The sequence below is a fragment of the Danio rerio genome, chromosome 7, assembly GCF_049306965.1.
Source record: "Danio rerio strain Tuebingen ecotype United States chromosome 7, GRCz12tu, whole genome shotgun sequence".
In the NCBI taxonomy this organism is placed as follows: Eukaryota; Metazoa; Chordata; class Actinopteri; order Cypriniformes; family Danionidae; genus Danio; species Danio rerio.
This window is the reverse complement of record NC_133182.1, coordinates 78303942-78325421: the sequence shown is the minus strand read 5'-3', so window position 1 is coordinate 78325421 and position 21480 is coordinate 78303942. Positions and strand designations below refer to the sequence as shown.

At 37.1% G+C, this 21480-nt stretch overlaps 2 protein-coding genes across 30 annotated transcripts in view; one reads left to right on the top strand and one right to left on the bottom strand.

Annotated features, from left to right (window-relative positions):
• Positions 1–11412, top strand: part of mpdz (multiple PDZ domain crumbs cell polarity complex component) — a 109042-nt gene extending 97630 nt beyond the window's left edge. For 24 of the 28 annotated variants that reach the window (XM_073907648.1, XM_073907645.1, XM_073907637.1 and 21 more), the window contains 9 exons: positions 806–953; positions 2682–2768; positions 3140–3221; positions 3302–3339; positions 3725–3847; positions 4372–4476; positions 6484–6572; positions 7551–7674; positions 7963–11412. In XM_073907648.1, coding sequence (XP_073763749.1) covers positions 806–953; positions 2682–2768; positions 3140–3221; positions 3302–3339; positions 3725–3847; positions 4372–4476; positions 6484–6572; positions 7551–7674; positions 7963–8109 — 943 coding nt within the window. In that variant the 3' untranslated portion in view covers positions 8110–11412. The remainder of the gene's footprint in view (positions 1–805; positions 954–2681; positions 2769–3139; positions 3222–3301; positions 3340–3724; positions 3848–4371; positions 4477–6483; positions 6573–7550; positions 7675–7962) is intronic. The other 4 variants (XM_073907646.1, XM_073907640.1, XM_073907634.1 and 1 more) reach the window with 1 other exon arrangement.
• LOC100334018 (equilibrative nucleoside transporter 2) overlaps positions 1–21480 on the bottom strand; it is a 112278-nt gene that overhangs the window by 72215 nt on the left and 18583 nt on the right. Inside the window, exons 8-13 of one of the 2 annotated variants that reach the window (XM_073907649.1) lie at positions 21050–21125; positions 19195–19373; positions 18232–18334; positions 17555–17640; positions 15684–15883; positions 11420–15500 (exon numbers count right to left, since the gene is read on the bottom strand). In XM_073907649.1, the coding sequence (XP_073763750.1) occupies positions 15389–15500; positions 15684–15883; positions 17555–17640; positions 18232–18334; positions 19195–19373; positions 21050–21125 (756 nt within the window). In that variant the 3' untranslated portion in view covers positions 11420–15388. Of the gene's footprint in view, positions 1–4026; positions 4228–11419; positions 15501–15683; positions 15884–17204; positions 17641–18231; positions 18335–19194; positions 19374–21049; positions 21126–21480 lie in introns of those variants that run through there. The other variant, XR_012382900.1, reaches the window with a different exon arrangement.

The window sequence follows — 21480 nt, the reverse complement described above, 5'->3', positions numbered from 1 at the left end:
CTCTTTGTTTGTTTATTCAGATGGTAAAGTTAGTAGGTATGGTCAGCAGTACTCGTTCAGTGTTTAAAGACGGACCTTAGTCAAATGGTTTCTACGTTGATAAAGTTTACCGCACGTTAACATCTCTACAGTATTATGGACTGACAGATCTGCTGTAAATGCTGCTCTCCGAGTGTAAACATGTTAGCAACACAACCAAACTTACAGTCGTGAAGGATTTGCGCCGCATTTTGTGACAGGAGTAACACACACGGCTTTCTGACGCTGCCTACCGAGTGCATCTAAGTTACCGAGAAATGCGAAGGATTTTTTCTCCCATTCGCCGTGCGGAAACAAACATTGCATGAAAGATACACGCTTCCAGCAACTCCTCGAATCAAATATCTCGTTTGTCACGAGGGGCATGAATGAAATTCCTGAATGAAAGAGCAAAACTGCAGTTAAAGTCCACCATTTAATAATTTGGCAAATAATTGGATTACTGATGTCCATGTAAACACAGTTACTGTCTTTCTCCCCTGCGTCTGTTTATTTTGCCTCTGTGCCCAAACCGACACTCCCATTTTTATGCAAATTATTACAGACCATGCCTTTTCCCCTCCTACGACACTCCCCCCTAAACAGACCTGGACACGCCCACTTTCCTGACTTTTTCCTATGTATAGGTGTGAAAACACCCTGCTGAAACAAGGGGGTTTCATGGCCCTTTAATGGTTATTATTGGTTTTTATTTTATTTTTGTAAGATGCACAAGATATGTCTATATCTCTGTCTGTCTGTGTGTGTGTGTGTGTGTGTGTGTTAGGAGCGACACCGGTGTGTTTGTGTCTGATATAGTGAAGGGTGGAGTGGTGGAGCAGGACGGTCGGCTCCTGCAGGGAGATCAGATCCTCTCAGTCAATGGAGAAGATGTTCGTTCGGCCACGCAGGAGTCTGTGGCGTCTCTGCTGAAGGTCAACAACTCAAACACACTGCAGAAACACACTGTATATGCATTTTACACTGTATAACAATGAATTTTCAGATCTAATAGCTTTATGACTGAGGGATCCTGCGAGAAGAAGCTGCTTTGATATTGCTTTTGGTATATATATATATATATATCAGAGGTCGGGTTAACTGAATATTTTCCTTCATTGACGAAGTGACGGAAAAATCAGTAGTTGATCCATCATTTTGACAGATTATGCTGAGGGCGATCTATTATAATTTGTAGCTAACTGTCTATTGTAATTTGTAGCTTCCCACTCCTGTCCAGCTGATGGCGATTGCCCATATTAATTAGCAATTGTCTTGTTTTGTCGGCAGCAAGGCGGTCGGGTGTTTTGGAGCTCGTTTGTGAGCACTACGTAACACAGAGGGTGCTGAAAGAGCGCGTGCTGAGGATTTTCTCTCATTGAAACAAGTGCTTGCAGGATCAGGAAATTCCACATTCAGAGAATCCTGCAAAACGTCTTATCCCATCCGCTGAAGTGGCGCTAGTAATTTACCAGTGTGGCAGCAGAAGCCTCCAAAACGAAACTGTCACGAGAAGTCCGAGGCAAAGACACAGAATTTAATGACAATTGCCTCTGCATCAGTCTCGGATGATCTGATTATGCACAGGCACCCAGTTTAAGTCGACCAGGAGGAAGACACGAGTTAAGGCAGATAGGCCTACAGAATATCATCTAAATAGTTATATTTTTAAGTTATGTTCTTATTTTAGTCGAAATTAATTTTTGTAATATATTTTGTTGTTTATATCTGCATGTTCAGGCACAAATGCTCGTGTTTTGATTCCCTCTGCTGTCAGTGCGGAAAAAAAACACATAAAATTGTTGAACAATAAATTAGAGAATAATTAGCCTATATGCTCGTCGTGCAAGTTCATGAATAAAATATGAATGAAAAAGCGATAAAAAAAATGCAAATTTCAGGACGGGCAGTAATATGTTGAGACGGAAAATGAGAAAGTCTAATGCGACCTCTGATATATATATATATATATATATATATATATATATATATATATATATATATATATATATATATATGTGTGTATATTAAATGTTCAGATTTATTTTAAATATTGTATAGATTAAAATTTAATTAGGCAAGGCAGTGGCGCAGTAGGTAGGGCTGTCGCCTCACAGCAAGAAGGTCACTGGTTCGAGCCTCGGCTCAGTTGGTGTTTCTGTGTGGAGTTTGCATGTTCTCCCTGCCTTTGTGTGGGTTTCCTCCGGGTGCTCCGGTTTCCCCCACAGTCCAAACACATGCGGTACAGGTGAATTGGGTAGGCTAAATTGTCTGTAGTGTATGAGTGTGTGTGTGAATGTTTCCCAGAGATGAGTTGCGGCTGGAAGGGCTGTGTAAAAACTTGCTGGATAAGTTGGCGGTTCATTCCGCTGTGGCGACCCCGGATTAATAAAGGGACTAAGCCAACAAGAAAATGAATGAATGATTGAAAATTGAATTAAAGTTTTAGTAATTAGTCATTTAGATCATTGTTGAGAAACACTGTATAATATATTTAGATCTTGCAGCTTTATGAATGAATGATAGAGGAGGCTTATATATTTCTTCCGTGTTAATTCTTTCAGTTTGGCTGGAATAAAAAAACTTTAAAAATGTGATATCAGGTCAATATTATGAGCCCCATTCGGCTCGTCCAATAAGATTATCTGTTTGTGTTTCCTCAGAGTTCTGCTGGTCCAATCCGATTGGAGATCGGACGCTTTAAGGCGGGGCCTTTTCACTCGGAGCGCCGTCTGTCTCAGAGCAGTCAGGTTACACTTCAGTCCTGCTAATTATTTGTGTGTGTCTGTCTGTATGTGTGTGTACTGGTTTTGGTGGTTTACAAGGACAGAAATGTGTACAGTGACATAAGCCCCTTTCACACATACAGAGATTTCTGTATGTAAATCATGTGTGAGCAGGCCCTTTTTGAAATAACCGTGAAATTTGTCATACATTTAGTGGTATAACTGTGTAAAAGGGGCTATAGATATGACCTACTGTAAGCATTACATCATCGAGGTGGTTTATGAGGACATGCTTTGTGTCCTTGTAATTATAAATGCAGAATATGTGTGTGTGTGTGTGTGTGTGTGTGTGTGTGTGTGTGTGTGTGTGTGTGTGTGTGTGTGTGTGTGTTCAGATGAGTGATACAGGCAGTGGTAAAGTCCCTCTTCACTCCGACTCTGCAGCTTCGCCAGGAGAAACAGACAAAACTCACGAATGTAAGAGCACACACACTTCAATCTGCTCCTTAATCATGAGATTCGTTCTTCATTCTCAACCTGCTCTTTCTGTGTCTCAGTGCTGGATAAAGACGTCCGGACGGTCGAGTTCACAAAGGTCAGTTTTTCCCACAGAGTCAACAGAGCTCAAACTGGGCGTATAGTGACGCATATTTACCCAGGAGGACATCACAATATAGACAACATGTCTGGAACTGTTGCGTTTGGGTCACTACACTAAATTAGGATTTTTTTTGAGTCGTGCATATAGAAATGATAATAATAAAGACATTTATTTATAGCTATAGCATATTGTTTTATAATGTATCTGTAGAAATTATCTGTAATGTTTTTGTGTGTGTGCTGTCGTAAATTCTAGTGATATATGTTGAATATATTTATATTTTATATTGTATTTTATATTGTATGTATGTGTGTGTGTGTGTGTGTGTGTGTGTGTGTGTGTGTGTGTGTGTGTGTGTGTGTGTGTGTGTGTGTGTCAGGCTCCGTCAGACTCTCTGGGCATCAGTATAGCTGGTGGTGTTGGCAGTCCTCTGGGTGATGTGCCCATCTTCATCGCCATGATGAACCCCAGCGGCCTCGCAGCGCACACACACAAACTCTGGGTAAGTCTGGGTGAGTGGCATGTAGCTGAAGTAAATTCATTCATTCATTCATTTTCTTGTCGGCTTAGTCCCTTTATTAATCCGGGGTCGCCACAGCGGAATGAACCGCCAACTTATTCAGCAAGTTTTTACGCAGCGGATGCCCTTCCAGCCGCAACCCATCTCTTGGAAACATCCACACACACACACACACTCATACACTACGGACAATTTAGCCAACCCAATTCACCTGTACCGCATGTCTTTGGACTGTGGGGGAAACCGGAGCACCCGGAGGAAACCTACGCGAAGGCAGGGAGAACATGCAAACTCCACACAGAAACGCCTACTGAGCCGAGGCTCGAACCAGTGACCTTCTTGCTGTGAGGCGACAGCACTACCTACTGCGCCACTGCGTCACCTGAAGTAAATTTGTTTTATAAAACATAATAACTGTGTGTGTGTGTGTGTGTGTGTGTGTGTGTGTGTGTGTGTGTGTGTGTGTGTGTGTGTGTGTGTGTGTGTGTGTGTGTGTGTGTGTTTAGATTGGAGACAGGATTGTGTCCATCTGTGGAAACTCAACAGAAGGAATGAGTCACAATAAAGCTGTTTCACTGCTGAAGAACACAACTGGCCTTATACAACTACAGGTACAACACACACATTTGTTTTTGTGAAAAGTGGGGACATTACATAGGTTTCCATTCATTTTATACTGTCCAAATCGTATATAGCAGGGGTGGCCAATCCTGTTCCTGGAGAGTCACCTTCCTGCAGATGTCAGTTGCTACCCCTATCAAACACACCTGCCTGTAATTATCACGTAATGTTCAGGCCCTTATTAATTGGTTCAGGTGTGTTTGAAAGGGAAGCAACTGAAATCTGCAGGAAGGTGGCTCTCCAAGGACAGGGTTGGCCACCCCTGCTATATAGTATTGCCCTCACCCCACCCCACCCCTAACCCCAACCATCACAGGAGTCAGTGTGCAGCTTTACTCTCTGATTAAACTCATCCTGTGGGATTTATAAGCTTTTTGAGAAATGAGGACGTCACCAATGTCCTCGTATTTCACCTCCTTTTTGTAATACCTGCATCATACTGTGGGGAAAAAAGGAATTTATTTTTATTACTTTTGTGTCTTTATTTATTTGTTTTTTTAGAAAAATGTTTAGACTAAAAACAGATTAATCAATCTTTTGTATGAGATCACACATTGACCAGACACACTTCCTCTTTTTGACTGTGCTGCATACTTTTTTTAGAAGAAACTGCTGACAAGATGGAAATAGCAGGATAAGAACAAATTTGGGATGGGGGCCCTTGTTTCAGACTGATGTCTAGACGTGTCACAAGTTGTCATGATGCTTGTAGACAGTGTGAAATATGTTAAAGATGCACGTAACCGTTCAGTTCTGGTATGCAGAGAAGGGTTGCAGAAAGAGGAAGTATGTTTGGGTACATGAGCCAAAGGACTGCAGAATGACCGATAAGTCACGTTACGCCTCCACTCCACCTGTTAATATCAGTTGTGTATATTTGCTGGAGTCAGGGAAATGTAGGGCCCCGTTTACACTACTACAACGCATAAGTTTTGCTACGGTTACGTCATCCGTCCACACTACGCTGGAGTTCTCGAGTGCCGAAAACGGAGCGTTTTGGAAACGCTGGAGAGGCCGTTTTCATTCTGAAGCGCTGCTGCTCTGTCTCGGTGTGGATGAGGAAAAACGGCGACATCTGGAAACGGAGGCGGGGCTGCTGAGATTCGCTAGCTGATTGGGGCTTTTGTATCATTGCGTATCCTTCCCCTATTCGTCAAGCCCCTATCACATGACTATAACACATGGCTTTAACGCTACCGGAAGACAGTACTGTAAACAACAACATGAACACAGAAATGGGAGCGTTGTTTGCACTATTGTCGTTTTAGGCGCCATTGTGCAGTTATTCATTTGTTACGTTTAGTAACAACTCGACCTCGACGTCTGTCCACAAAAATACCTCTCCTTTTTTTGCCATCGCGTTAAATGTACGGCGTTTGTAGACTAACAATAATCAAATGCCGAGCGAGTCGCATGCTTTCTGTTTATACTAGAACGCGCATGCCCAGAGTGCGCGAATGGTCACGTGATATACGTTTTTGGTGGCGTAGTGTGGACGGAGATATGTTCAGAGACGCTAGGTGGAACGCTAGTGTGGACGCGGATCGTTTTTGATCTAAAACAACGTTTTAACACTAAAACGCACCAGTGTAAACGGGGCTTTAGTTAGTTGTGAACTTCCTGAATGTAATTCTTGTATTGCTTTGGGGTAACGTAACCCAGAGCTCTGTCCTCGACTTATTTATTTGTATTTAATAAATGACTAATATTTTTGACATTGAAGAAAATCCTTTCCTGACCTTTTTTATTGAACACAGATGGAATTGGCTTGTTTATTCCAACAATACCCATGTCATTATACATATTTGTGTCCTGATATGTCACAAAAACACGTACACACACACACACTAACAGGAAAAACACCAGCGCCACATCAAATCAAAACAGGTTTGAAACTATGAATCAGAACATTGTGAAAGTCCACATTACTCGATGTCTGTGTGTGTTTAATGTTAGTATGTGGTGATTGTGTATTTGTGTGTGTGTGTGTTTTACAGGTTGTTGCTGGAGATACATCAGTGACGGGACCTTCAGCAGAGCAGACAGCAGGACTCACAGCCAGCAGCATCTTCCATGATGACCTGGGGTTAGAACACACACACACACTTATACATGTACACACACACACACTTCCCCCACAGTCCAAACATTAGGTTTTTAACCTTAATAATATGCATCTAATTTAAAAAATAAAAAATTGACCCTTGCCCTGTTATAGGAATATTTGGTTTAATCACGGATCCCGGTTATTAAAATAGACAATAATACCAAAAGCATGATTTCTTTTTCAACATTAATTGCTAGACGTCTTATACTGCTCAAATGGAAGGACAAATTTCCTCCCTTTAATCATTATATTAGGGACCTTATGTACCATCTTACAATGGAGAAGATTCGGTACTCCACCAAAGGTTGCAGTCAAAAATTTCATCCTATTTGGCACCAGTGTTGACATATATAAAACAAATGCATCCAAACTTACTATTTTCAGTTTGACCATTGTTTATTTGTATTTCTTTTGACTACATTTTAATTTCTATCTTAATTATTTTATTTCTTTATTTTACTTTTGCTAAGCCTATTGTGACTCATTGTGGGCGTATTTATGTACAATAGATGAGTGAACATATAATGGAACGTTTATCTGTTTGTATTGTATGTATGTATATGTCATGACACGATGTAAAACAGATTAAATATAGGCATAACATATTGTTTAGAAATGGTGCAGTGGGGTAGGGGGCTCTGTTGGAGCAAAGATAGTTTGTCTCTGTTTTTCCAAATACTTTAGAAATTGATGTTTTATTGACCAAAATGTTAATAAATAAAAAAATTAAAGGTAAATTTCTCAATATTTACATACTTTAAACCCTCAGTTAAAATATACAAAAATAACTAAAGAATGCAATATGTTTTATGCAAAATTTTTTACAATTATTGAAATTTAAATACTTTTTCCTAATATTTATTTGGCTTTCAGTTAATGCAAACATTTCAGAATTATAAATCTGAGTATTAGGACTGCTGTGTGGTCCAGGATCATGTATATTTCTGCTGTTTGTAGTCCTCCGCAGTGTAAGAGCATCAGTCTGGAGCGCGGGCCTGATGGACTGGGCTTCAGTATTGTTGGAGGATTCGGCAGCCCTCACGGAGACCTTCCCATCTACATCAAAACCGTCTTCAGCAAGGTAACACTCTCATCCACACACCAGCAGTCTCACTTATAAATGTTGCATATGCGCAAAACAGTGGTGGATGTGCATGTACGATAATTCCCATGCAAACGCTGCGATCTATTTAAAAACACGGACTGGACAGGAGAATGTGTGCATCGTGATCTGAGATTGTTTTCATGTGTGTCGGCTGGGATTAGGGTTTGTGAAGGGAGACTGATAGAAAACACAGGTTATACAGTATAAGAAACTATGGAAACCAATGTCCCCACAATTTACAAAAACAAACACGTGTGTGTTCAGGGAGCGGCATCAGAGGACGGGCGTCTGAAGCGGGGAGATCAGATCATCGCTGTGAACAGTCAGAGTCTGGAGGGAGTCACTCATGAAGAGGCCGTTTCTATTCTGAAGAAGACCAAAGGCACCGTCACACTCACTGTGCTCTCATAAACACACACACATCTGTAGTGTTGATTTAAACACTGGATTACACACAAGGAATCTGTAGTGTTGATTTAAACACTGGATTACACACAAGGAATCTGTAGTGTTGATTTAAACACTGGATTACACACAAGGAATGAATGGTGAGGCTGATACTGTTGTTTACTGCTAGTTTGCGGATGATCAAGACATGCTTCTGTGCGTTAAATTGCTGGAAATGCTCCTTCAGTCATGTTCAAATTATTGTCATCGATTAGAAATGTCTTCCCTGTCAGCCTAAAACGTAGAATTGATTGAAGTCAATGAACATCTATCAGACCAGGCATGTCCAGACTCGGTCCTGGAGGGTCGGTGTCCTGCAAAGTTTAGTTCCAACCCCAATCAGACACACCTGGGTTAGCTGATCAAGCTCTTACTAGGCTTTCTAGAAACATCCTTGGAGGTGTGTTGAAGCAAGTTGGAGCTTAAATCTGCAGGACACCGGCTCTCCAGGACTGAGTTTGGACACCCCTGTATTAGACGTCAAACAAGCCCAAATTGTCTGTTCATCAAATGCATCTATCATCTCGTCCATTTTTGGATTATTTTTAGACGTCCATTAGATGTTCACTGAGAGCGCTTGATTAGGCAAAACTATCTATTTTGATGTCTATTAGACGTTTTTGAAACTAAGAAAATGAATGCTGGGACTGGCTAACTACTTATTAAAATTTGGTGGATTTTAATAATTAGCCATTTTTTGAGTTTTAGAGACGTCTAATAGACATCCAAATATAGATGTTTTGGCTAATTAGGAGCTGTAAATAAACATCTAATAGACATCTAACAATAGTCCAAAAATAGACTAGTCATCAAATGCATTGATTTATTGATCAGTCTATAATTTGGTATATTGTTATACGTCTATTAGATCTTCAACAATAGCTGAAATTAAGCCTTGATTAGCCAAATGTCTACATTTGGATGCCTATTAGACGTCTTTAAAACTTAAAAAATACTTTCTGTGACTGGCGAACTACTTATTTTTTCTTTACTTTTTGTGAATACAAGTAGTTAACCATTTTTTGTTGTTGTTTTAGAGATGTCTAATAGACATACAGTTACAGACATTTTGGCTAGTAAAGGCTAAATTAGGGCAGTTGGTGAACATACAATTGACATCTAACAATCCAGAATCCAGAATGAATGATAACAATATAGACAACTGTTATGTCTATTAGAATTTATGCCCTAAATTAGCCTTGATTAGCCAAAAGATATATATATATATATATATATGAGCATTATGAGTACCCTCACCAGTGCCGATATACAGCCATATCGCACTGCTTCTTGTGTGATATTGCGTTTTTATAACAGTTTGACGGCATAATTGTGTATATAAAAAACTAAATCAAACATGGAGAGTCTTAAAGATGATATGAGGAACTACTTTCTTCTGCATTGGATTCAAATCATAAGCTGACAGTTAAACAGCTGTTAAAACAGATAAAAGCATCTTTTACACTTTAGATCTGTCGTGCTTTCTGCTGGCTGTATGTGGGCGGAGTAATACACAAAGGGTAAAGAAGCTGTAGGAGTTCTGATAATGCAGAATATTGCACGGCTTTCAGCCAATCAGATTTGAGAACCAGACAGAACTGTTGTATTCTTAAACTGTACTTATTCTTAAAATTTGGTGGATATAAATAGTTAGCCATTTTTTGAGTTTTAAAGATGTCTAATAGACATCTAAATATTGACATTTTGGCTTACCAAGGCTAAATTAGGGCTGTTGGTGAACATCTAATAGACATTTAACAAAAGCAAGTATAGACAAGTCAATAAAGATGCATTTCTTAAATAGTCGTGTTTAATGTCTATTTGATGTTCACCCAGAGCCCTAATTTAGCCTTAGTTAGCCGAACTGTCTATACGTAGATGTCTATTAGACTTCTCTAACCTGAAAAACTACTTATATCCACCAAGTTTTAAGAATAAATATGTAGTTAGCCAGTCCCAGCAAGCATGTCTTTGAGCTTTAAAAAGGTCTAATAGACATCCAAACACAGATGTTTTGGCTAATCAAGACTAAATTAGGGCAGTTGTTGAACATTTAATAGACGTCTAAAAAAAAAATAGACTATTCATTCATCAATGCATCTTTTATTGACTAGTCTATATTTGGATTATTGTTAGACGTCTATTAGATGTTTACTGACAGCGCTAATTCGGCCTCTATTAGCCAGACGTCTCTGTTTGAATGTCTATTTGACGTCTTAAAATTACAAATTTAAATTTTAATACTTAAATACAGGTCAATTTGATCTGATCCAAGTCTTTTTCCTTCCACATCAGTTTACAAACGTGTAACTAATGAATAATAAGCACAGTTTACATGAAAACGAGGCACATTTGTATTGAACAGAATCTTCTCATAGCAGCGATGGAGTTAAGTACGTGTAAAAGCATACACAGCTTCCTATAGTGGATCTCAACATGCTGCTTTTACCACCACTGTAATTAAGCAATGAAAACGGTTCAGCTGCCCTGCTGAAAAATCCAGTTTAAACCAGCCTAGGCTGGTTGGCTGGTTTTAGCTGGTTGACCAGGCTGGTTTTAGAGGGGTTTTGGCCATTTCCAGGCTGGTTTCCAGCCTGGTCTTAGCTGGTCAGGCTGGAAAATTACCAGCCAAATCCAGCTAAGACCAGCCTGGTTTAAGATGGATATAGCTGGTTTTGGCTGGACTCCCAGCTTGGCTAGGCTGGTCAAGCTGGTTTTAGCTGGTCATCTCCCAGCCTGACCAGCTAAGACCAGGCTGGAAATGGCTGGAAACCAGCCTGGAAGTGGCCAAAACCCCTCTAAAACCAGCCTGGTCGACCAGCTAAAACCAGCCAACCAGCCTAGGCTGCTTTAAGCTGGATTTTTCAGCAGGGTGTAAGTAATGCTCCTAGTTTTACACTGCTACAAATGGCAATAGGATCTTAAACGTGTACACACACACACACACACACACACACACACACACACTCCAATAGGATTGTAATACTGAAAACTGAATCTATATTGATAAACTCAATGATCTGAGACGTGTTTGTATCTTTAAAGCTCTTGTATAGACAGAACAGTGTTTGTTTTTGCTAGAAGCAGTATTTGTATGTGTGTGTTCATGTGCTGATGATTTATTGCCTTCATCTAAGACCTTTGCTGCTGGATGTAGACGACAACACCACAAACTACTGTGACTGATATATTTTCTTATACTCTTCTAAATCAGTATTGGATTTCACAGCAAACACACAAAATAAAAAGTGACCTTCAACACACAAACAGCGGCTTCATTTCTTTCATGTCTGTATTTAAATTGTCACTACACCTTTTGAAAACAAAACATTATATAAAAACACAACTTTCAGACTTTCCATGATGGCATGTCAAGTTAAAGATCAAAAACAACAACATATATATGACCAAATATTTCCTGGTCATCGTTAAATTAACTCTTCCTAAATAGTTCACTTGTCAAGAATCAGTTTACATTCATTTTGCTGGTGTTCAGATTCGGTTTGATTGTACCGACACTGATGTACATGGCCATATATGAACATATAATATTGTGGTTATATTTGAACATATTTGTATTTCAAATGATTGAAATTTTTGAAATATGCAGCATTTTTTCATGCATGAAATGCAAATATGAACTTGCTTTATAATATATGATTTGCATACATTGACATGTCTCAGATTCCTATATGGGTTTTTTTTATCTTGCCATGTGCATGACAGGAATTCAAGCTTGTTGTTGGAGGAATGAAATGTGGAATCATTTCGAAGACCAAAAACAGATGTAACACCTTACTGAACACTAAAAAAATCAACACTAACTTCAATTCAAACGCTTGTAACATTAGTCCATACAGTAGAGTCGCCTTTATAAACACATTCAGATGGCACTTCACACACTCCTGAACACAGACATGAAGCTCCATTTTAGAAAATATCCTCAGTGATAAAACACAAGAGAACGCAGTTACTCCTCAAAATATAGTCAGTTTGGTGCAAGGCAGTGTAACGTCAAATACTGCTAAACAGGTCAGGAATATCAACATAAATATGAAATATGAGTTTGATTTCATTTAATTAGGAGTTTATAAAACGAGGTTGAGGCGTTTGTTGATTCCAGTATCGTCGTATTTTTATGATTGAATAAATAATAATTGGCTTTTATGGTCAGTACACAAGTCAAAATCTATAAAACTAAAATAATAATGTGGAGATGTTTTACTCTGTTATAAAAGCACTTTTAGCTACTTGTTGTAAATTAGAAATATTAAATATGATCATTTCCATACAGTCTTTATGAAATAATGGTAAATTCAATGCGTTTATGCGTGTCTGTGTGTGTTTTATTGGTTTTCCCTTCATATCTCTGGTCTAATCAGTGAAATGATCTGTTGGTCACCTCATCATCATTTAAAATAAAGAAAGAAACTAATGCACATTTGTATATGCATGCTTTACACATTACAGTGCCAAAGCACACAGTGGAGTGTATGAGTTTAACTCTATAAAACTATAAATAACATAAGTAATATGAAAGAGTGCATCAGCATATTTTCACCTACTAACTGATGTTTTTGCGGTCTGATCTGGGCAAAAGCTGCTTTAAGTACAAATGTCAGATTTTTTTTAGCATTAAAACAGAGTTTAGCTTAGCAATTTTTTTTTTTTTTTTTGCCTAACGAACTAGAAATAGTGCAAATGTTTCCTTTAAAATTAGCTTTTCAAATCACAGAACTCAGCCTTATATACCCCACTGTCTATAATACTTATAAATGTCATTATATTAATATTATATGAAGAGTTTAGATGCAAAAACCTCTTAAGTGCCGTCAGAAATTTATTTGGAAAACGAGCGTTTTTCTCAGCCTTCTATGTTGTGTGGGGAGTTATTTCACTTTAAAGACCATGAAAAGAACTCATTTTTGCCATAAAAGTGAAAATTACTGAACCTATCCACAGAAAAATGCTAATAATAGAAGAAAAATTTCAGATGGCATTCAGAGGTTTTAGCATCTGAACTCTTCATATATACAGCTATAGAAAAAATGAGACTACTTGGAAATTCTCAGTTTCTCTGGATTTATATCTGGATTTATTTATGACATATACATCAATATTTGAGATAAATAATTTTCATTATTCTGCAAATTTCTTTCAATTAATGTGTTACCGGAAATCTGGAAGACATGAGTAACAAATCAGACCTAATAAATCATGAGCAATATATTTAGAGAAACTTAAGTTGCCTCAATCTTTTATAGCCATATATATATATATTTATAGAACACACAGTTGAAGTCAGAATTATTTGTATAATTTTTTTTTTTTTTTTTTAATATTTCCCAAATGATGTTTAACAGAGCAAGGAAATGTTCACAGTATGTCTGATAATATTTTTCCTTCTGGGGAAAGTCTTACTTGTTTTATTTTGGCTAGAATAAAAGCAGTTCTTAATAATAATTAAAAAAAACATTTTAAGGTCAATATTATTAGCTCCTTTAAGCTATTTTTTTCTTGATAGTCTCCAGAACAAACCATTGTTATACAATAACTTACCTAATTACTTTAACCTGCGTAGTTACCCTAATTACCCTAGTGAAGCCTTTAAATGTCACTTTAAGCTGTACAAAAGTGTCTTGAAGAATATCTAGTCTAATATTATTTACTGTCATCATGACAAAGATAAATAAATCAGTTATTAGAGATGAGTTATTAACACTATTATGATTAGAAATGTGCTGAAGGAATCTGCTCCCCGTTAAACAGAAATTGGGGGGAAAATAAACAGGGGGGAGAATAATTCTGACTTCAACTGTATATGTATGCATATACTATTAGGACTGGGCGATTAATTGAAATCGACATTCAGAACCTATATTCGATCAAAAATTTCCAGGTCGATTTTTTCCGTACCGTGTTTGCGTGACTCACGTGACCCCAATCTGTTAAGGCTAATTAATACTTATTCTATAATGATTTACACTTATATTATTCTAGTTATTATATTAACTACACATTATTTTAAATCCAGTAATGCACCCTACACATATAAAAATCTCTCACTTGAGCATATTTACTGTACAAAACCTGTCCGTGAACTATGAGGGAAAAAATATCACATAAATGAAGAAAATAATCGTTCATTAATCGTCATCAAGTTAAAATGTTCAATTAATCAAGATTTTGATTTGGGCCAAATCGCCCAGCCCTATATAAAGACCATTTTGAGGTATATAAGCAATAACAACGGTCCTAACGCATTTCCTGTTCTACATTTTTAATTTCTATAGCTTCCGAGAATTCAAAAAGAGCCACATATTAATAAATAATCCTTCGGCACGTGTTTAACATTAAGTTATGATTGAATCACCTTTTGTTACGGTTATGAAATAGCTTGACAACAAGCAGGAAATTTTCATGGGCCAACAACATGACATTGAAATGGCCTATATGAATTTTACTATATTATAATTATATGATAATGTCACTCCTGAATGTATTTGAACTCTGATGTATAAAATAAAATACAAAGTAAAATAACAAAATAAAAGTCCTTTGATCTTTGATCTACGGTTTATGGTAGCAACAGTTTCCATCAGTAACACCAGCAGCCACTGCGCTGTTTTAAACATAAAATGACGACAGAAAGTCATCTTTATACACTTAAAGTAGAAAAAATACACTGACCATTAATGTTTTCATATCATTTTCATCTATATGCATGACTATAATAATAAAATATCAGTAAAATTTAGGTACAGCAATGTACCTATACTTATACGCAATTTAATATCATTTACTCTGAATAAAAAAAGAAGGTTTGTAACTAAATTCGCTGAAATTAAAAAGCAAAACTGCTCCTAAAATGAAAACATTTCCTATAAAAATACCACAAGCGTGCGCTTTATCAGCTAGCTGTAGTCATGGTTGGCCACTGATGAAAACTCCAGTTACCATGTTGAAGTTTAGTCACTGAGGTATCGCTAATAAATGTTTCCTTTTGTTAGTTTTGAGATTTCTCATTAAACGTACACTTGAGTTTGTTTCCTTTGTTTCCCTTTTTTAGATGATGCACAGTATTTGCATGTTTTAAGCTGCCAGAGAGAGCTCTTCCTTTTCTTAATGTGTGTGCGTGTGTGATTTATATGAACAGCTGACACACACACACACACACTTTCCTTCAGTGGCCCTGAGAGCATCCATTTGTGTGTGTGTGTGTGTGTGTGTGTGTGTGTGTGTGTCAGACCAGTAAGCGCAGCGGGAATGAAATCGCTGCTCCTAAAGACAAACCCAGAGCCAGGAAAAAGGTCATCAGGGCTCCGGCAGTCTCTGCGTCTTTAGGCTCCACAAGCCTTATGGAGAGAAAAGACGACAAAACATAAACATTAGAATGATTTCAGAAAGATCATGTGACCAAAACTAAAATATTGATGTCTAAAGATCAGTAACCTAATATTACCTAATAATAGTTTCATATCTGAATGACATTTCCAGCTACACATTTAGGGCTCATCTGTGTGTGTGTATGTACTTACTGTGGTGCGTAGGTCATGGACAAACACACAAAGTATCCGCTGGAGACGGAGAACAGCAGCATGATGAAGACGAAGATGAAGTCGTTGGAGAAAAGCACAGGCAGGTTCTGTCGGTCCTGTACGTTACACATCATCAGCAGCGGCACGAAGATCACACGACTCACCACCAGCAGAGGAAACAGACGGCTGTCTTTATGCGGCTGATGAGTGACACACACACACACACACACACACACACAGAGAGAGAGTTAGAGCTGTCAGGGTTAATATGAGGACATCATATATGATGTCAATATGATGAGTAATGCTCCAGGGACAGACGAGTCTTCACTGAGGCCAGCTCCCAGCCTCCACCGCTGAGACTGCAGCTCTGCACAAGACTTTTGGCCAGCGGAGTAATTAAAATGGTCGTGCCCGACTGAGTCTGGTTCCTCTCAAGGTTTTTTTTTCTTCACTCGCCTCGATGAAGTTTTTTTGTCCCTCTCCGCTGTCGCCTCTGGCTTGCATGGTTTGAGATCTGTAGAGCTACCCATCGATGGATTTGCTCTCAGTGTTTGGACTCTCAGTAATGACTTTAAAGCACACTGAACTGAGCTAAACTGAACTGAACTTAAACACTAAAACGGAACTACCCTGATCCAGTTACTATGACCATTTATGTGAAGCTGCTTTGACATAACCTACATTGTAAAAGCACTAGACAAATAAAGCTGAATTGAATTGAACATATGATGAACTTACCAAGCAAAAACGTTAAGGAAAATTAAATTAAAATTAAAAAATTAAATAAAACAAATGTGTCTCTTGGTCTTTAAATCATATTTCAACAGTAACTTTTAATATCCATCCTTATTATATTATATTACATTGTTATATTATTATATTATATTATATGAGGACATTACATATGAAGAGTAAAATGACATTAAATAATAAAATAATAATACATTTGTTTTTTTGGTCTTTAATTAAATCAAATCTGTAAGCTAAATTCTGATCTGCATCCTTATTATGACTTTATTATACTGTGGGAAGTGTGAAAGATGTTATCTTGCCAGAAAGTGGTTGCAAAAAACCTCCAATAAAACTATCTTCTACTAATAAAGGCAATTATTTGGGGAAAATTATACACATCTAAAAAGATATATATTTTTTAAATTTAATAATTTAAATAAAAAAAATTAAATAAAATCGCCCCCAAAATTTTATTTTTAAATTTCTTTTCTGCCACTTTCCAAGGTTGTTGTTGTTGTTGTTTTTGCACTGTCCAAATATACTTAAAATAATCCAAATAGTCTCATATTCTAAAAAAATGACAGCTTTTTTTCCCTTCCAAAATATATATTTTTAATCTTATGAAGCAAAGCTATTTTTTAGCATTAAAATTTTTTCCATATTATTTGATGATGAGAAAATTATTTCTGATTATTATCAGTGTTAAAACAGTAACAGTTTTTATGCTTTATATTCTGAAGAAACTGATTTAACTTTTCAAATTAGCAGAAATTATTTCAAAATTACAGACTTGTATTATATGATATTTTATAACGCTTGTATAATATAAAAAAAATATGTCATTGCTGAGCAAAAGTATTATTTCTTTAAGAAAAAGAAGCTCTAACCACAAAATTAATATTTGTGTATTTTTTATATTAATCTTGGCATGAATTTTCTACCTATTTTTCAACTTAAGTAAAGGTTTTATTTAAAAAAATAAATAAATAAACAACTTTGCATTAACTTTCATTTATACACATGCACTTTAAACATAAAAATATTTGCACCACTCCAACTCTTTTTATTTAGTTTTTCAATGATGAATAGATGTAGAAATAACTCTCAGACTAATGAATGAAATAAAACTGACTCACCCACTTAAACACTGAGGTCACGGTTCTGCCAGCCCAGTCACACAAGTTAAAGCAGAGAAAGCAAAACACTGGAATGAAGTATTGTTCTGAAACCACACAAAGACAAAAAAAATCATATATAACTGTAGAGGCATTAATCTGCAAGACACTCATCTGAGAAACTGTGCTGAAAGTGTTGCTCTTCACTGATCCACCAGATGGCGCCATTTATCTACTGATCAGGATTTAAATTTGATTAGGGGTGTTCAAACTCAGTCCTAGAGGGCCAGTGTGTTGCACATTTAGACACACCTGGGCTAGCTAATCAAGCTCTTTCTAGGTTTTCTAGAAACATCCTTGCAGGTGCGTTGAGGCAAGTTGGAGCTAAAATCTGCAGGACACCGGCCCTTGAGTTTGGACATCCCTAGTTTAAAACTACTAATCAGAATCAAGTAAGTAACTGGCTGAAACCCTAGTGAAAACTAAAACATATTTAATTATTGGCTAATTTGTTTTTGCAACATAAACACTTTCAATTTTTTTGCTCATCTTTAAGGGTCATAAATCAAAAACCTCATTATATGATCCATTCATATCGTATCAATATCGATTGACTTCAGGTTTAACAAGAATTGGTGAATTGGTCACTATAATTATAATTCAATAATATTTGCATCACTGTCTGTATGTTTTCCTACCCCATTTTCCTCCATAGGCAGTTTTCACGTCCACAGTGACAGCAGGAAAAACCGAGAGCGTAACAATGAAGACGAAGGTCACGCAGAAGGCCATCACCCAGATCTGAAGACAATGAATAAAGGTTTACCACAGGACATATTACAGGTTTAAAGCTATACTAAATGCGCTTAAATGAAAAGGGAAGCTCACACTAAGGTCATTAACTATAAATATAATAACTATATTTGTGTCCACGCCATCAAATAATAACCATCTGTTTATTTATTTAATTCATGCTGTTTTTGCATTACTCTATTGTGACCAGCAGGTGTCCTCAGTGTGCTGCATTTCCTGACCAGTGAATCCAGCTCATGCAATCTTACTTTAACGTAAGAGTTACCATAAGAGTAACACTAATTATTCTGTGTTGGTCCTGGCATACACAAAGGAAGCAACAAAACGATGCCAAAACTAGCATTGGATATATGAGGTACTTTTTTTAAATTCTTTATTTCGCTAGCATAACTTCCGTGTGTTTTTATCCTTATTTCTAGTGCTGAGAAAAGATTAACTGCAATTAATCACATCTAAAAAAAAAGTTGTTTTGACATTATATATATATATTCTCATTCATTTATTTGTCGGCTTAGTCCCTTTATTAATCTGGGGTCACCACAGCAGAATGAACCGCCAACCTATCCAGCAAGTTTTACGCAGTGGATGCCCTTCCAGCTGCATCCCATCCCCAAGTTCTGTCAAAATTTGCGAGTTAACGCGTGCAATTAATTTGAAATAATTAACGTACAAAAAAAAATGTCTTTCATTAAACCTCATCCTGAAAGTGATCCCTACTACATAGTTTCTCAACATGTTTATCTTTACAGCTGTGGTTAAGTCTGCTGTTGTTTTACATTAAGAACCATTTTTAGATCTCTTTACTCATTGTTATCTTCACAGTTATCATCTTTAGTGTGCAGTCTGACCTTCCTGAAGACCTGGATGACGGAGCTCTTCTGAGTGGACGCGCTTTCTTGCTGCAGCGAGATGAAGGCCTGTTTCCCAGAATCCTCTTCACTCACACTGTTAATGCCATTACTGGGAGTCCCGTTGGCCACAGGGCCATTCAGCGGTTCACTCGTCTTCTCAGAGACTTCAGCATCACCTGGAGGAACATCATCATCATCTTAAAACCATCTTCACAATCTTCACCTTATCATCAATAACATCAAGCATTCTTATACTATCAAAAAATGGTCCAAGTACTTAAAACCACTTAAACTCTGCGGAGCCGGTACCGGGTCTGTGACATCATCGACTTTCGCTATAAGATTTAAAGGGCTAGCATTCCACCAGACCCCCGTAAGTGGTTTCGTTTGAAAGTGTAGAATCTATATTTTAAGCACATATGCATCACTTTGGTTTTTATTTTACTGTATAAAAGTTATTTACACTTAAATACACAGTATTTTGGATACCCGAGCTGGGTATTGAACATTGGTTCATTTTCATATTTTTTTATAAGACACATGTACAAGTTATAGCTCATATGAAAGCTCTTGCCGGTGCTCATACGGTTGTAGCATTCTTTTACTGAATTATATTCACATATCAAACAGTTGCTGAATGAATCTCGGTGTTTCCATGGTGCAGAAGTGAAAACAATACATTCATAATCAATAAGCAGCCCCAGATAGCACAGACAGCTGTCATCTCTCACCTTATGCTGTGCACTTCAGGGCCATTCTCCTCTGTTTTTGAGCTGATGTGCATAAGTAATCCTTTTATATGTCTTACGTGCTCCAAACACAGTGAATTATGTTTGATCAAACAAAAGAATAGTGAAATATGTAAACAATGATCGCTCCCTGTGGCTTGTACAGCACCTCTCATCAGTTGGAATACAATAACTTTAGCATAGATTATGATGGAGACATTTCTCTTTTTTCCTATGATTACAGACATGTGCAGAGACCACCAACATTAATTACAGCACGCTAGACCACACACAACCTAAAAGCTACACTTTCAAAAAGCGCCTTTTTTTAGGTGTTTATTATAACACAGACGACATATACAGTTATTTTAAACACTTTCAATGGTGTTTTATGAAAATTTAAAGGGTTTTCTTTAAAATGATACCAAATTTTTGCATTTACACCTCTGCATGTGGATTTGGGAAGCTTTTAAATTTGAGTAGGCAAAATCCAGGCGGAAATCCCCAAATAGCAGCAGAGTTTAACTGGTTAAACTAGTTGGCTATAAAGATGAAAATAGTGAGAAATATTATGACTGTGTAAATTTGATGGGTTCATAAGGACTTATTTTCATTTATTCACCTCATTTATTATCATTTTTTCCTCTCATCTTGGCTTTTGTATATCAAAGGTTTTAACTGCATGCACTTATAGCCAATTTGTGTCTGCAAGGATTCGTTTGTTTGGGTTTATTAACTGTACTCTATTCTGCATTTTGCTTGAGAATCGAAAACACGTTTAATCATTAATAAAATTATCATCTCAAAAACATAATAAGATATTCAGCTGCAGCTTTAACCATTTATTGAAGACACTAAAAATAATTCTATTAAATGGCATATAAAGATGCTCTAACTAGAATTAACAACAACTTCATTTTATTTTATTGCAATTAACATGCAGTTCAACGTCTGAATAAATGACAGTCGTATTACTCAAGCATATTTCTGTGAAAGTACAACCTTTTTTAAATGAATGTTGTTTATTTTACAAGTGAAATTGATTTTAGTCTATTAACACCAATTAAAAACCAAAATCCACAAAGTCCAAAAAATATAGAATATATATACAATATAAGCTTCACCTGTGGGCAGCAGCTCTCTGGATGTCTCCAACTCGTAGCTCTTGCCTTTGTTTTCCAGGTAAAATCTTGCAAACTCCTGCACGCACGCAAAGCACACACAGACAAACAGTGATCGGGTTTGGCGGACTCCAGAGGCATGTTATACAAAAATAGTTGAACAAGTTCCAAATCCATAGAAATGCCTAGTGGTTCAGATCGGGATAAGCTGACGTAACACTTGACATAAACCGTCTCTGTTAACTCAGAGTCATTCCTATACAAGCTAATGATTAACTCTCATGAGAAATCATTTAAGCCTACTGCGTTTGCTGCATGTCATGTGTTCATGTGCATGCGAGTCAGGGTTAATGTGATGCACTGCTCTGTTGAAGATTAAGATATCATTATCAGAAACTTAATGAAGGCTGAAATAAACACTGATGATGCAGCGA